Source organism: Rattus norvegicus, chromosome 3, assembly GCF_021556685.1.
Source record: "Rattus norvegicus strain SHRSP/BbbUtx chromosome 3, alternate assembly SHRSP_T2T, whole genome shotgun sequence".
NCBI classification, from domain to species: domain Eukaryota; kingdom Metazoa; phylum Chordata; class Mammalia; order Rodentia; family Muridae; genus Rattus; species Rattus norvegicus.
The window spans coordinates 79,567,013-79,580,156 of record NC_141536.1 but is presented as its reverse complement, the minus strand read 5'-3'; the positions used below and the strand labels follow the sequence as shown (position 1 = coordinate 79,580,156).

The following is a 13,144-nucleotide window of genomic DNA, read 5'->3' as shown; positions in this document are numbered from 1 at the left end:
GGCCACCTTGCCACACCACCACAGACTGGGGACCAGGATCCAGCACCTGAGCCTGTGGAGAGTATGTCTCGTGCTGGAAACAAGCAAAGAGGTGAATCCAAAAAAAGAAATGTATGGCAAGAAGAAATGTTACTCAGGGAGGATGCTGCTTTCTCTGCAATAGTCAGAAAATCTGCAGTCAGATTTTTAGGAGCATTTTTATCAGGTGACTGCATGTAAGGTCGCTAAAGATAAGTTGCACTTCCATATGTTCAAAGCATTTGATATAACAACAAAGAAAGCAGAATCTGTGATCAGAAAACAATAAAAGCTGAAAGGCACTTTAAAGGACTTACATAGTAACAGTGTTCCTGGCTTCAACCTACATTCACAAATATTTATATATTTACATCCGCCATGTTTGTGAATTAGAAGACACACACACCATTAGCCTGTCAGCCTGACCTAGAATCAATGCTGACAACATGAAAATGCCGACAGAGCTTTGGAATGGTGGCAGGACTTTCGGACTGGTCAGATGGTGGATACCACCACATCAGCCTGGCCTCAGAGTCCATCCCCACGTTCCGGGGATAACAGGAGAGAAGCAGCTTCTGAAGTTGTCTTCCAGCCTCCTCCATTCTTAGGCCATGGCACGCGTGCACCACGTCATTTATTAATTTAATCTTTTTATTCTAAAAAGATGTTTAAGAAGAGCAGAACTTTGAATCTTTAAGGAAAGATAAGGATTAAAGAGTAGACATGGATTCTTAGTGCCACTGAGAGTCAAGAATGACAGACTAAGATCCCAGTTAAGCACCATTTCACCCACGTGATACACTTAGGTGTATGTTTCTCAGTTCACAGATGTTAATTAGAGCAAAGCAGGGACACAAGAGCCTCTCTGCTGTGCACTTTGGTGGCCTCGGACAAGGCACATGGGGGTGTGGGTGAGAAGACCCTGGCCTTAGCCTGTCCTTGCTTTGCAGAATCAGACATCATGGGTCCTTTCCAGCATGGCAGCCCTCTACTGGAGAGTGAAAGGTCAGGGGAAAAAAGCCATCGACTGCCTGCGCCAGGCCCTCCACTATGCTCCCCACCAGATGAAGGTGAGTGAGGGTGAAGGAGCTCCCTCTCCATGTCCCAGGGCTGATGCTGTTGCAGTTAGGCTTCCTCATGCTCACCCAGTGTGGAATTGGCATCCTGAGGTGACTGAGGAGAGGTGGTGACCTATGACTGTCCCTACTTCACACCTGTACTGAGAGCCAGCCCACGTACAAGGAGTCCTCCAGTTGAGCAGGATGCCTGCTTGGGAGTCATTCTGGGGTTAGCTCATCCACTGTGGGTTTGGCCAGCCCCTAAGTGCTTCATTTCCTATCCCTTTGTATATATTCCTCCTACACACACAGCCTGCCAACCTTGGATCTTTCCATAGCACCCGCCGTTAACGGCGGCTGAGAGCCTGCAGTTTATTATCAGATGCATACTGCGTTCCGCATTAATCTAGATGCCCTACATTGTACAGACCCAGCCTTATCTGCTTGTCAGCCAGTGCACAGGATGTCAGAAGAGAGCCGCTTCACTGAGGGCAGCTCTGTACTGGTGCTCTGACCTAGGCCCAGATGTGAACACTGCTCTCAGCTAAGGACATGCACTCTGCCACTGCCCAGTGAGGACAGAGCTGGGCCCCTTTTTGTCCTTTGTCCATGACTCCCATAGAACCCAGCCCAGGGTGTGGCAGCCATGCTCAGATAACATGTTTAAAGAGGGAAGCTCTGTGGGAATTAGTGTTGCCAGTTGTTCAGCCTGTGCTTCACCCTGAGGGAGCAGACAAGGTTGGCGGGAAGGCATTCTGGCTGTGTAGGCCAGAGAGCCTGTGCTCGCCTGCTGGTCTTGCATGTGGTGTGAAGACTATCACAACAGGTAGGAAGAAAGATCCCTCCAGGCTCCACAGAAACAGGTGGCTGGCTAGCCTGTGGGCACAAGCCTGCCAGCTGCTGTAGGTGACACACCAGTCCTTGCACAGAAGCTGGGGCTATGGTTCAGTACAAGGACATTTGTCTAGCACACCCAAAACTCACAGTGGAGCATGCTCTCTTGTCAAGGCCTGACTCAGACAGTGGCTGTGGTGTCTATTCAGCATCAGAAGCTGGGGTTGTCGCTCAGTAGAAAAGCCTTGTCCTAATACATGCAAAGCCCTGGGTTGAATCCAGTACCACTACCAAAAAGAAGGGAATGCTTTTCATACAAGGCTTTGCCAATGGCGGGGTTTGTTGAATTTTCTTCTGGTGCAAGTTATTTTATGCCTACCCATTGACTGGGAGCAAACAGCAGCCTGGCCCTGTACACTTCCACCTAACACGGTCATCTCCCAGGACCCACCACAGGGTTCTTTATGACTGGCAAAGTCAGAAGTGAAGCTCATTCCCCCCTCTCTCTCTTCCTCCTCCCCAGGATGTGCCCCTCATCAGCCTGGCCAACATCCTACACAATGCCAAGCTCTGGAATGATGCTGTCGTCGTGGCCACCATGGCCGTGGAGATCGCGCCACACTTCGCTGTGAACCACTTCACTCTGGGCAATGTCTATGTGGCAATGGTGAGACTGGGCGGAGCCAGCTTGGTCCTAATGCAGAGCTTGACCTCACAGCTCACTTTGAATATGTCACTCTCCTCCAGCTTCCCAGAAGTGTTATCTCCAAAACAATTCTACACCGATAGAAACTTTATCCACCAGGATTTGAGGGATTGGGTGGTGGTGGTAATGGTGATGCTGGGGGGCGGGGTGGTAGTGGTGGTGGTGATGGTGGTAGTGGTGGTATTGTTGTGGTTGTTATTGGTTTGGTTTGGTTTGGTTTGATTTTTCTGCAACTTTATTTAAATTATTTATGTATGACTATTTTGTCTGCACGCATGTATGTATGTGTACCACATGCTTGCCAAGTGTACTTGGAGATCAGAAGAGGACGTCAGATTCCTGGGAACTAAAGTAGCAGATGGTTGTGAGCTACCAAATGGGTGCTAAGAAATGGACCCAGGTCCTCTGGAAGAGAAGCCAGTGCTCCTAATTGCATATTTGGCCCCATGGATGCCAAATGTTTCCTTAAGTAACATGTGATACAATCCCAGCATTTACAACTCTATAGTTTTTCACCATGTGTGTATGTGTGTGAGTGTGTGTGTGAGTGTGTTTGTGTGTGTGTTTGTGAGTGTGAGTGTGTATTTGTGTGAGTGTGTGTGTGTCTGTGTGTGTGAGTGTGTGAGTGTGTTTGTGTGAGAGTGTGTGTAAGAGTATGTATGTGTGTGTATGTGTGTGTGGTGTGTATGTGTGTGTGTTTGTGTGTATGTGTGTGAGTGTGTTTGTGTGTGTATGTGTGTGTGTATGTGTGGTGTGTATGTGTGTGTATGCATGTGTTTGTGTGTGTATGTGTTTGCGTGTGTGTATGTGTGTGAGTGTGTTTGTGTGTGTATGTGTGTATGTGTGTGTGGTGTGTATGTGTGTGTATGTGTGTGTTTGTGTGTGTGTGTTTGTGTGTGTGTCTGTGTGTATGTGTGTGTGTATATGTGTGTGTATGTGTTTGTGTGTGTGTATGTGTGTGAGTGTGTTTGTGTGTGTGTGTGCGCGCGCATGTGTATGTGTGTGTATCTCAGGCCCCTTTACTTGATAAGCAAGTGGTTTACCATTGAGCTCTGTACCCCCAGCCTTGATTTTAAAAACTCCAAACCCCAGAGGTCCCTACCAAACCTGGCATAGCCATACATAACATGTGAACCAAGCCATCTGCTGGCATAGGGGTGGGGGTGGGGGCAGCTCCCAGGCTGCTCTCCTAACAGTTAATGGAATGAACAGCTCTGGGCTGTGGGCTCTGTGTTCATCGTCCCTGACTTCTGAGACATTGGTCCTGCCAGGCTGGCATTGCTGAGTTGCAGCCTTCCCTGTTTCTTAAAACTGAAGGCTGTCCTTATCCCCAGGAACTGTGACGTTTGCTGCTGAGTGAGCACGTCTGTCTCACTGGGTGGGATGGCCGCTGAAGCTGTCCTGCGCTCTTCTGCGTAGAATTAGTCTGAGTTAAAATGTACAGTGCTCATTTCTAAGTGTTTTTAAATATCTGGAGAAATAAAAATCCTGAACTCACACAAGTGGTAACAGACGCCCATGCTCAACTCCGTCTTGCTGGGCATGGGAGAGAATCAAAGAAGATATACAATGAGATTTGCCAGGCCTCTGGCCAGAGGCTTGGGAGCCTGTGGAAAGAGTGTCGTAAGGTGCCAGCTCCGTGCCAGGCACACCTCAGGGCTAGGTGAGGGTGGATATTAAGATGACCACTGCTTATTCCAAGCCAATAGAGGCCAGTTTTCTGCTTTCTACTTTGTCTGTGGGCTCAGCCACGGCTTGCTTTGTGGTTCTGCCTCGGGGATGAAGCCATTGTGTCCCCCCACACCTCAGTTCTCCACAGACTTAAATTCATCTCCAAGTTATGGTGGTCACATGATTGTCTCTGGTCACAGCCATGTTTAGTCAGGTAGTGTCATCCCTCACATCTGCTCCTTATCCCTCACAGGAAGAATTTGAGAAGGCCCTGGTGTGGTACGAGTCAACGCTGAAGCTGCAACCAGAGTTTGTACCTGCCAAGAATCGAATCCAGACAATCCAGTGCCACCTCATGCTTAAGAAGGGCCGGCGCTCTCCCTAGAGCACTCCTTCCTGTCCCTCAGCTCTCCCAGCCCTCGTGAACAGAGCCCCATCACTGCTGGTATCCGCATGGATGATGTGTGTGAATTGCCAAGTAAAGTGTAGCAGAGCTCAGCCGCCAGGGCTTCTAAGTTCTTCCTCATCTCCAGAAGCAGGGTTCCCCAGACACTGTAAATACTGAGCCAGGACAACTCGGAGCTCCGCTCCGTCTTCCAAACCTCCATGCCTTCAAGGCTCCTCTGTGGTCCAGCCTTTTCCCTGGGGAGGCCAGAGCCACACTGCCCATTCTCTGCTTCCTGTGTAGCCTCTGTTGTCCCTGGAATTGCAATGCCACCTGGGGCCAGTCAGTGAGAAGCAGGGATTCTCCATGTCCCCACCAGCTCTCCTCTCTGACCCAGTCTCATCCATTCCACGCTGCTATGTTACAAGCTCTCAGAGATAGTTTGCAGGGGAGGAAGGGGAAACAACTTTACAAACAAAATATTTACAACAGCAGAAACTCTTAGGGTCACCTGACCTTTGTAAGTTATTTATGTTGGGGCGGGAGGGGGGCTGAGCAGGGGAGTCAGCCGTGTGCAACATCTTTATCATTTGTATTTTAATTGCCGATCACAAGGAAACCAATACATTCAAGTCCTATATAACAGGTTTATATATATAGAATATGTGTATTTGAAGCCCTCTACAGACCGAGTCTGTATTACTAATTCCTTGTTCGCTGTGTTTCATGTCTTGGACTAGGCGTGACTGTCAGCCCTCTCTCTGAGGCTGACACCCAGCTCCTCAGAACAGAGCCAGGAGCCAAGGTTGGGTGCCCTTACCTGTGGTCCCTGGAGAATCAAAAACTCCAACATTTTGGATTCTTTAAGGGCACATCCTGAGAACAAAAATAAAAATTGTTTATGAGCAAAATCACTCCACGTGTAGTTTTTCTTCAAATGTAGACTAATCTAGGCTCTCTGACAACTCTTCCTCTGGTTGTGTAATTCCTGGGTTATCCTATAACATCAAGGTGAGAAATAACACCATCCATCACTGGCAGACAAACTTAGAGCTTAAAACATTTGACTGGAAGCTGCAGCAGCAGCAAAACTCACTGTGTGACTGAACTTTCTGGAAAAGGAAGCCTTGTCAAAGCTAGAGCCATGACTCCTGACTCCTCAGGGAGCACTAAGCTTCACACCCCCTTAATAAACATCTCACAAAACCAGTCGCCTCTGGGGTGTGGCCTTACCAAGGGCAACATTCTGCAGTTTTCCAGAACGTTGTCAGGCCATCCCAAACACTGGCTCACACAGGCCAGGCACAGTCCAGCAAGTTGTAGTTTTCATAAGTGTTTGGAGTTCTGCTCATTTGTGTCTGGATAAAGTAAGGCTCTGCTCAGAAGGATCCTGCAGTATGTGTTTAAGTGACATCCTGCCTCCCTACCTCACCGCACTTTGTCAGTTTTCCAGAAATTTTCAAAAGCTGCTTGTTGGCCTTTGAAGCTTACGATGAAGTTGACCTGGTGTATAATTCGATGAGTTCCCACAGGGAACTGTAGAGTCCTGCAGCCACCAAAGCAGCCAGAATATAAAACTTCCATTGTGGGCTGGGAGAGTGTGTCTCAATGGCAGAGCCCTTGCCGCACATGCATGAGACCCTAGGCTTGATCCCTTGCACTACAAATTAGTAACATTAAATTTCCTACCAACCACAAAAGACTCTCCCACTGATACTCTTTGTGGGCAAACCACCTCTGCCTTTAACCCTTGGCAACCGCTGGCCTCCTCTTTGTCCCTATGGTTGTGCCATTTCTGTAGTGTCCCAGAAATAGAATTACAGTGTGTAAACATCCCTCTCTGAGGCCAGCTTTTTTTCATTACCCAGGTTGCCAGTTCTCACAGTCTTCTCTTTTGTGCCCTTAGTTCTACTGGTTTTCTGGAGCTCTCTTCACTAAAGGCCATAAGTCATAACACTCCTCACACAGCACTGAAATGAGCTGATCCCCTTGTCTCCTGCCAGGTGCTTAACTCCTGTGTCTAATCAATATCTGTATCATCTTTAAACAACAAACAGGCCCAGAACTAAGTCATTGCTCAAAACTGTGGAACTAGTGTTAAACAAGCTGACCAGTAAATACTACAGAAAACTATAGTGCCATCAGGAAGAAGAAACACAAGGGAACAGGAACTAGAAAGGTAGGGGAGGCTAAATCGACAAGAACAGCAGAGGATTGGAAAAGATGATGGCCACCCATCTCCGACCATGTTCGGTTTCTGACTAAGGTAAGCCCCTGGAATAAAGTTAGCTACACATTAAGCTGTCAGTATATTAGGTCTTCCTGTTAGCACGGGTGTTCACTCTGCTACCAGGATTTCCCCAGTTCTAGAAGTTCTTTGCCTTCCTGCTAATCCTGATTCTAAAGTGTGTCTGTTTAAAACAGTAACTCTAATGTAAAAGGTGAGGCATGCTCCAAAAAGCCCACAGTAGAAACTCCTGTGGAAGGTCTTCAAATTGATGGATTTCCTCCATTCCATTTTCCAATTTACTAACTCTCTTCGGCTGTATTAAGTCTACCATTTTAACCAGTCTGGTTTTTATTTCATGTCACTTTTTGCACTGGAAAGATTTTTAGCTAGTTCTCTGGACTGTGTCCACCAGATTATAGTATATAATCTCATTTTGTAGGGTATAATCTCTTAGCCACTTGAACAGTTTCAGCACCCTTATGTTTCACATTGGTCCGTTTCACGTTCATTAGGTATGAGCTCTTCTGTTTGTTGAAAATAATCCCCCCAAAAAAAGAATCTACCTAAAGTGCCTTGCTTCCCTTGTCCCCTTACTCTCCCTCACCCCACCAAAAGCACCAACCTGACAGTAATAAAACACCCACTCATGCCTCTGCATCAGGCACCCTTGTTCCCTTTGCCTGTAACACTCATCTAAATTGGCTCACCTCACCATTTTTTTTGTATGATCCTTCTAGGTCATATATATAATTTAGGATAAGGAATTAATATTATGTGATTGTAGGCATTTTGAGTGCCACAATCCATTCTCTGCAATCTGGAGAGAGCTGTATGCCATGGAGTCCCAGTTCGACCCAAATTCGAGCCTAAAAACCAAGGATCAGGAGCAATGAGGGCACACCACTGCTTTCCTGATCCTTGGTTCATATAGGACATCCTTAAAGACAGAAAATATAAGCCATGTGTCAGTCCTTACGAAGATTAGTTTTAATTGTCGACTGAATGCAATCTAGAATCTCTAGGAAAGAGAGTCTCGAAGAATTGTCTACATTATACTGACCTGGGAGGGATTTTCTTAATTTGATTTATTGAAGTAAGAAGACCCACCATGAATGTTGGCACCAACATTTCATGCTCTGGGCTCTGGACTGACTCATGAGTGAGAGATGTCAGGAAATAAAAACAGTCCCTGCCAAGTTGACCCATAAAATTATTTATCATCAGCCCAAACCCTGTTGAAATTAAGTCCCAGTGGGACACGTTAGCACATGCTAGCCTCATTTTTAAAAAAAATGGTGGTGAAGAGCTAGTCTTATTAGGTAAGTTCTCTCTGAGAGTTTGAATCTGAGTCTAGATTCTTTCTGTCTCAGCATCCATTCCCACAATAGCCAGGTACACACAGTAGCTTCCATGAAGCAAGGCGGTTGACTAGACTAAGGGATCGGTGCACTTCTGTTGTTCTCCAAATCCTGCAGAGCCAGCTGGGCACAAGGTTGGGATCTGAGAAGCAAGCTCTCTGTCCTTGGCGATTGTATATTTATACTCAGTGCTGTCCATGGTCAGGGGGCCTTAGGCAGGCTTAGGCTGAAGTGTTCACAGCTGCTGGCTGCACAGGGGACAGAAGTTTGAATTGGGAGGACAGTTCTGTCCAGATAACCTTATCTGCCTGTTGACATTTGCGCATAAATGTATTAAATTGCACTTACAATTTTCTTCTCTGCACTGAACGCATCTCAAGAACTTACAGTAGCTGCTATGTAGAACACGCAGATTAGAAATCAAAGTCCCACGGGCTAGCACCAAATTAAACAACAGAGTTCACCCCATCTCCAAAAGCACTCTATCACACACCAGCAGAGTCATGCTGGTGGGTGCCCCCTTAGAAGGCCAGAGCAGAGCCCTCGGTGCCAACCTCTCTCAATTTCCTGGAAAATGATCACGGCTCATCTCTCTAGACTGTGCAAAACTTAGGAGCTCCAAAGGTTCTGACTGTGAAGTGGAGCAGATTCTGGTTCTTCTGACTAACAGAACATGGGAAGGTTGGATGAGGGTAGTGGGAGAGCCTCCCACAGCTCCCCAGGGGTCAGTACCTCTGAATGTGCAGACTTCTCTCCACCTTTCATATGTACACACCAGCCAGCCACAGGTACGAAAGATGTCTGCCATATACCCAGGGCTACAGACCCCACCCCAGGTCCCAGGGGAGGCACTACCAAAGCATATTGTCACAGGCAGGAGCATCTCTCTGCCACAACACCTTTGAGTGAGATCACTGAGAAAGATGCCTTCCTCTCCAGATCCCCCTCACAGGGTTCGGCTTTGGGGGAAACTGGATTGACAGTTCATTCTATCCCTGTTGGGGGTGGGCAGGGGTTTGCCTACATGTATGTCTGGGAACCTGTGCCTGATGCCCATGGAGGCAGAAGATATCCTAACCCTAGAACTGGATTATGACAGGTGTGAGCTCCCATATGGGTCTCTGCAAGAGCAGCAAAAATGCTTAACCACTGAGCCACCTCTGCATCCCGCTCCATCAGCAGCAGCAGCTTCTTCGTCGGGAGTTCCCATCCATAGAGGATATGATCATATCCTTCCCCTCCTCAAGCTCTAACACCCCCATCCCCTGCCCACCCAACTTTGTGTGGTTTTTCTCTTTTTTTTCTAAGCCTCCAAGATCAGTTTATGCTACCCAAATATTCTTGGATGTGTCGTCGTCCACTCAACACTCTTAGAGAAACTGACTCTCCCCTTCCTCAGCAGCTGACCGATAGGCCCACAGTTAGTGGTGGAATATCATGCCTAACTCTAGTCTCCACGCTGGGATTTCGTCTGGCTTAGCCTTGTGCAGGCTTCATGAGTGCTGTCATGGCCGTGAGTACCTGTGTGTAGCTGCCACCTGTGTGTGAGACCTGGTTTCCTTGTAGTCATTCACACTGGCTCTCACAGTCTTCCTCTCCGCTCTTCCACAGTGACCGCTGAGTCTTGAGGAGTGTGGCTATGTGTTCGTTCTTCAGTCTCTTACTCGCTGGAATTTTGTCACCTGTGGGTCTCTGTGCTGAACATCATCTGATACAAACAGTAGCTTCTCTGAAGGAGACTGAGGACTGCGTGGATCTGTGTGTATAATGAGAAAACATTAGATGTCCGTTTACTTCTGTGACCACCTTGCAGGATAAAGGACTTGCATGATTTCTTTGTCTTCTCCTGGAACATCCTAAACCTACCTGAAAGGCTTATGCATGCCAGGCACAGTAGTAAGCTCAGAGTTTAAGAAGAGGCTTTTGGTTTTGTGTGTGTGTGTGTGTGTGTGTGTGTGTGTGCGTGTGTGTATGTGAGTGTGTATGTGTATGTGTGTGTATGTGAGTGTGTATGTGTATGTGTGTGTATGTGAGTGTGTATGTGTATGTGTGTGTGCATGTGTGTGTATGTGAGTGAGTGTGTGTATGTGAGTGTGTATGTGTATGTGTGTGTGCATGTGTGTGTATGTGAGTGAGTGTGTGTATGTGAGTGTGTATGTGTGTGTGGTGTGTGTGCGCATGTGTATGTGCGTGTGTGTGTATGTGAGTGTGTATGTGTATGTGTGTGTATGTGAGTGTGTACGTGTATGTGTGTGCATGTGTGTATGTGTGTGTGTGTATGTGAGTGTGTATGTGTGTGGTGTGTGTGCGCATGTGTGTGTGCGTGTGTGTGTATGTGAGTGTGTATGTGTATGTGTGTGTATGTGAGTGTGTATGTGAGTGTGTGTGTATGTGAGTGTGTATGTGTATGTGTGTGTATGTGAGTATGTATGTGTGTGCATGTGTGTATGTGAGTGTGTATGTGTATGTGTGTGTATGTGAGTGTGTATGTGTATGTGTGTGCATGTGTGTGTATGTGAGTGTGTGTGTATGTGTGTGTGCATGTGTGTGTATGTGTATGTGAGTGTGTGTGTGTGCGTGTGAATGTGCATGTGTGTATGTGTATGTGAGTGTGTGTGTATGTGTGTGTGCATGTGTGTGTATGTGAGTGTGTGTGTATGTGTGTGTGCATGTGTGTGTATGTGAGTGTGTGTGTATGTGTGTGTGCATGTGTGTATGTGAGTGTGTGTATGTATGTGTGTATGCGTGTGTGTGAGTGTGCATGTGTGCATGTGTGTGTGTGCATGTGTGTGTGTGAGTGTGTGTGTATGTATGTGTGTGGTGTGTGTGAAGGGGAGGGGATCAGGTTCTGGATGTAGCTCAGCTGGTAGTGTGTTTGCCTAAGACGAATGAAGTCCTACACTCTGTTATCGGTGCAGCATGAACCAGGTAACGTGGTACATTCCTGTAATCGCAGCATGTAGGAATGAAGGCCAGCCTCAGCTATACAGTGAGCTTTACACCAGCCTGGGATACAAGAAGCCCTGGCTGTGGTGATGATGATAATGATGGTGGTGCTGGTGCTGGTGGTGCTGGTGACAATGATGACAATGACAATGAGGATGATGCCAATAATAATAGTGCACTGGTAAGATGGCTCAGGGTTAAAAGTACTTGCTGTGCTGGTCCCATAAGCCCCCAGGGGAGGAGAGAACTGACTCCCAAAAGTTTTCCTTTCAGCTTCACACAGTGGTGCATGCCTGAGTATTCTTGCACTCACTTGCTCTCTCTCTAACTAAACAGTGTGCAGTGAAACAGGCAGGCAGAGGGAATGGCCAGAAGACTGGGATTAGAGCCCTGGGGAAAGCAATGGCAGGTGAGAGCCAGGCGACTGTGAGACTCCAGCACAGCCTGGGGTAGGAGGACAGGAGCCATCCTAGTGAGAGGGGAAGCTAATTGAGCCCAGTGCTGACAGGGACTAGAGCTCCAGACAGAGCCCTCTGGCAGACAGTGAGAAGGAGCCACTGCCATCTTCCACACCCTGGATAATATGATTATGTGGATGCAGGTCTGTTAGAGAATGGATCCAGGAGACGGGTGCGGAAGTGCTGATAAGGAGAGGACACATGAAGGAAGTAGGGCTCCTGTGCTGAGGACAGACAGGGAGAATGAAGAGGAAGAGAGTAAGGAAGGAGATCCTCACTGACAGGGCTCGAGGCCAAGGTGAGGCATCAAGAGGATCCTGATTTCCTGGCTTAAGAAAGCGGGTGATGATTCAGAAATCCAGGAAGAAGAGTTGGATTCGGACATGATTGTAAGGTGTGTGTAGATTGCTGGGTCTTAAATGATGGTCCCCAGACCAACAGCATTCTGGGAGCCTGTTAAAGATGCATATTCTCAAGCACTACAGAATGGGGAACTCTGAGTGGGCTTACTTCCATGAGTCTTGAGGAATCATCTTGTTTCACAGGCTTTGCAGGAGAGGAGGGGAGCCCTCACTATAACATTTGCCTATTCCAGCAGTGTAAATAACCACATTGTTTCTAGCTTAAGTCACCAATCCGCTTCACTAGGCAGACCCACACAGAAGTAGGAAGACAAAGAAGCAGTCATCCCTGCCGACAGTTGATCCTGGCCCCTTTCAAGGCCAGATACAGGAGCTGACCTAGCAGGCAGGTAGATGATATGGACCCAAGCTTAAAGAGAAATAAACAAAGCAAAAGTTCAGGGGCCACTGATGCAGAACCAACTACCAAGCAAACTGGGACCACAACACTTAGTGAGACTAGGTCCCTGCCACCAAGAGATCAGTCAGCTGACCAGAAAAATAGCCAAGAGGTCTCAGAAGAGGAGATAACCGTAATGTTTAGAAAGGACCATGGAGGAGGCCGTGGAGATGGCTGGACAAGCATGGGGACCTGAGTTCCACCCACAGAACCCATGTGGGGGAAAAATGGGCCTGGTGGCTGTACTTAGATCCCAGCACAAGTATCCAGCCAGTCAGCCAGTCAGCCAACCAGCCCCAACTACTGGGTGAGCTCCAGGCCAGTAAGAGGACCTGTCTCAATAAACAAGATAGAAAGCCCACGAGTGACAACCCCTGAGGTTCACCTCAAGTTCCACACACAAACACATGCACACTAGTGAATACACACACACACACACACACACCACATGTGTGCATATAGCACATGTACATTCATCACACATACATGTACATATGCCGTACATACATTATAGCACACATGTACATATAACACACACCACACAGATTACATCGTTCCTGATGGTAGTAGAGCGCTTGCCTGGTACATGCGATGCTCTGGGTGTGATCCCAACAAAATAAAAAATAATAAAGGCAAGACTGGGCAGACAGGGACCTCAGCACTGAGGAGTGGGAAGGCT

At 47.5% G+C, this 13,144-nt stretch overlaps 1 protein-coding gene across 2 annotated transcripts in view; it reads left to right on the top strand.

Annotated features, from left to right (window-relative positions):
- The window catches only part of Ttc17 (tetratricopeptide repeat domain 17), a 110,151-nt gene extending 104,565 nt beyond the window's left edge, over positions 1-5,586 (top strand). Inside the window, exons 22-24 of one of the 2 annotated variants that reach the window (XM_087651917.1) lie at positions 969-1,088; positions 2,434-2,577; positions 4,541-5,586. In XM_087651917.1, coding sequence (XP_087508043.1) covers positions 969-1,088; positions 2,434-2,577; positions 4,541-4,672 — 396 coding nt within the window. In that variant the 3' untranslated portion in view covers positions 4,673-5,586. 2 annotated transcript variants of the gene reach the window in all.
- Positions 5,587-13,144: the final 7,558 nt, after the last annotated feature.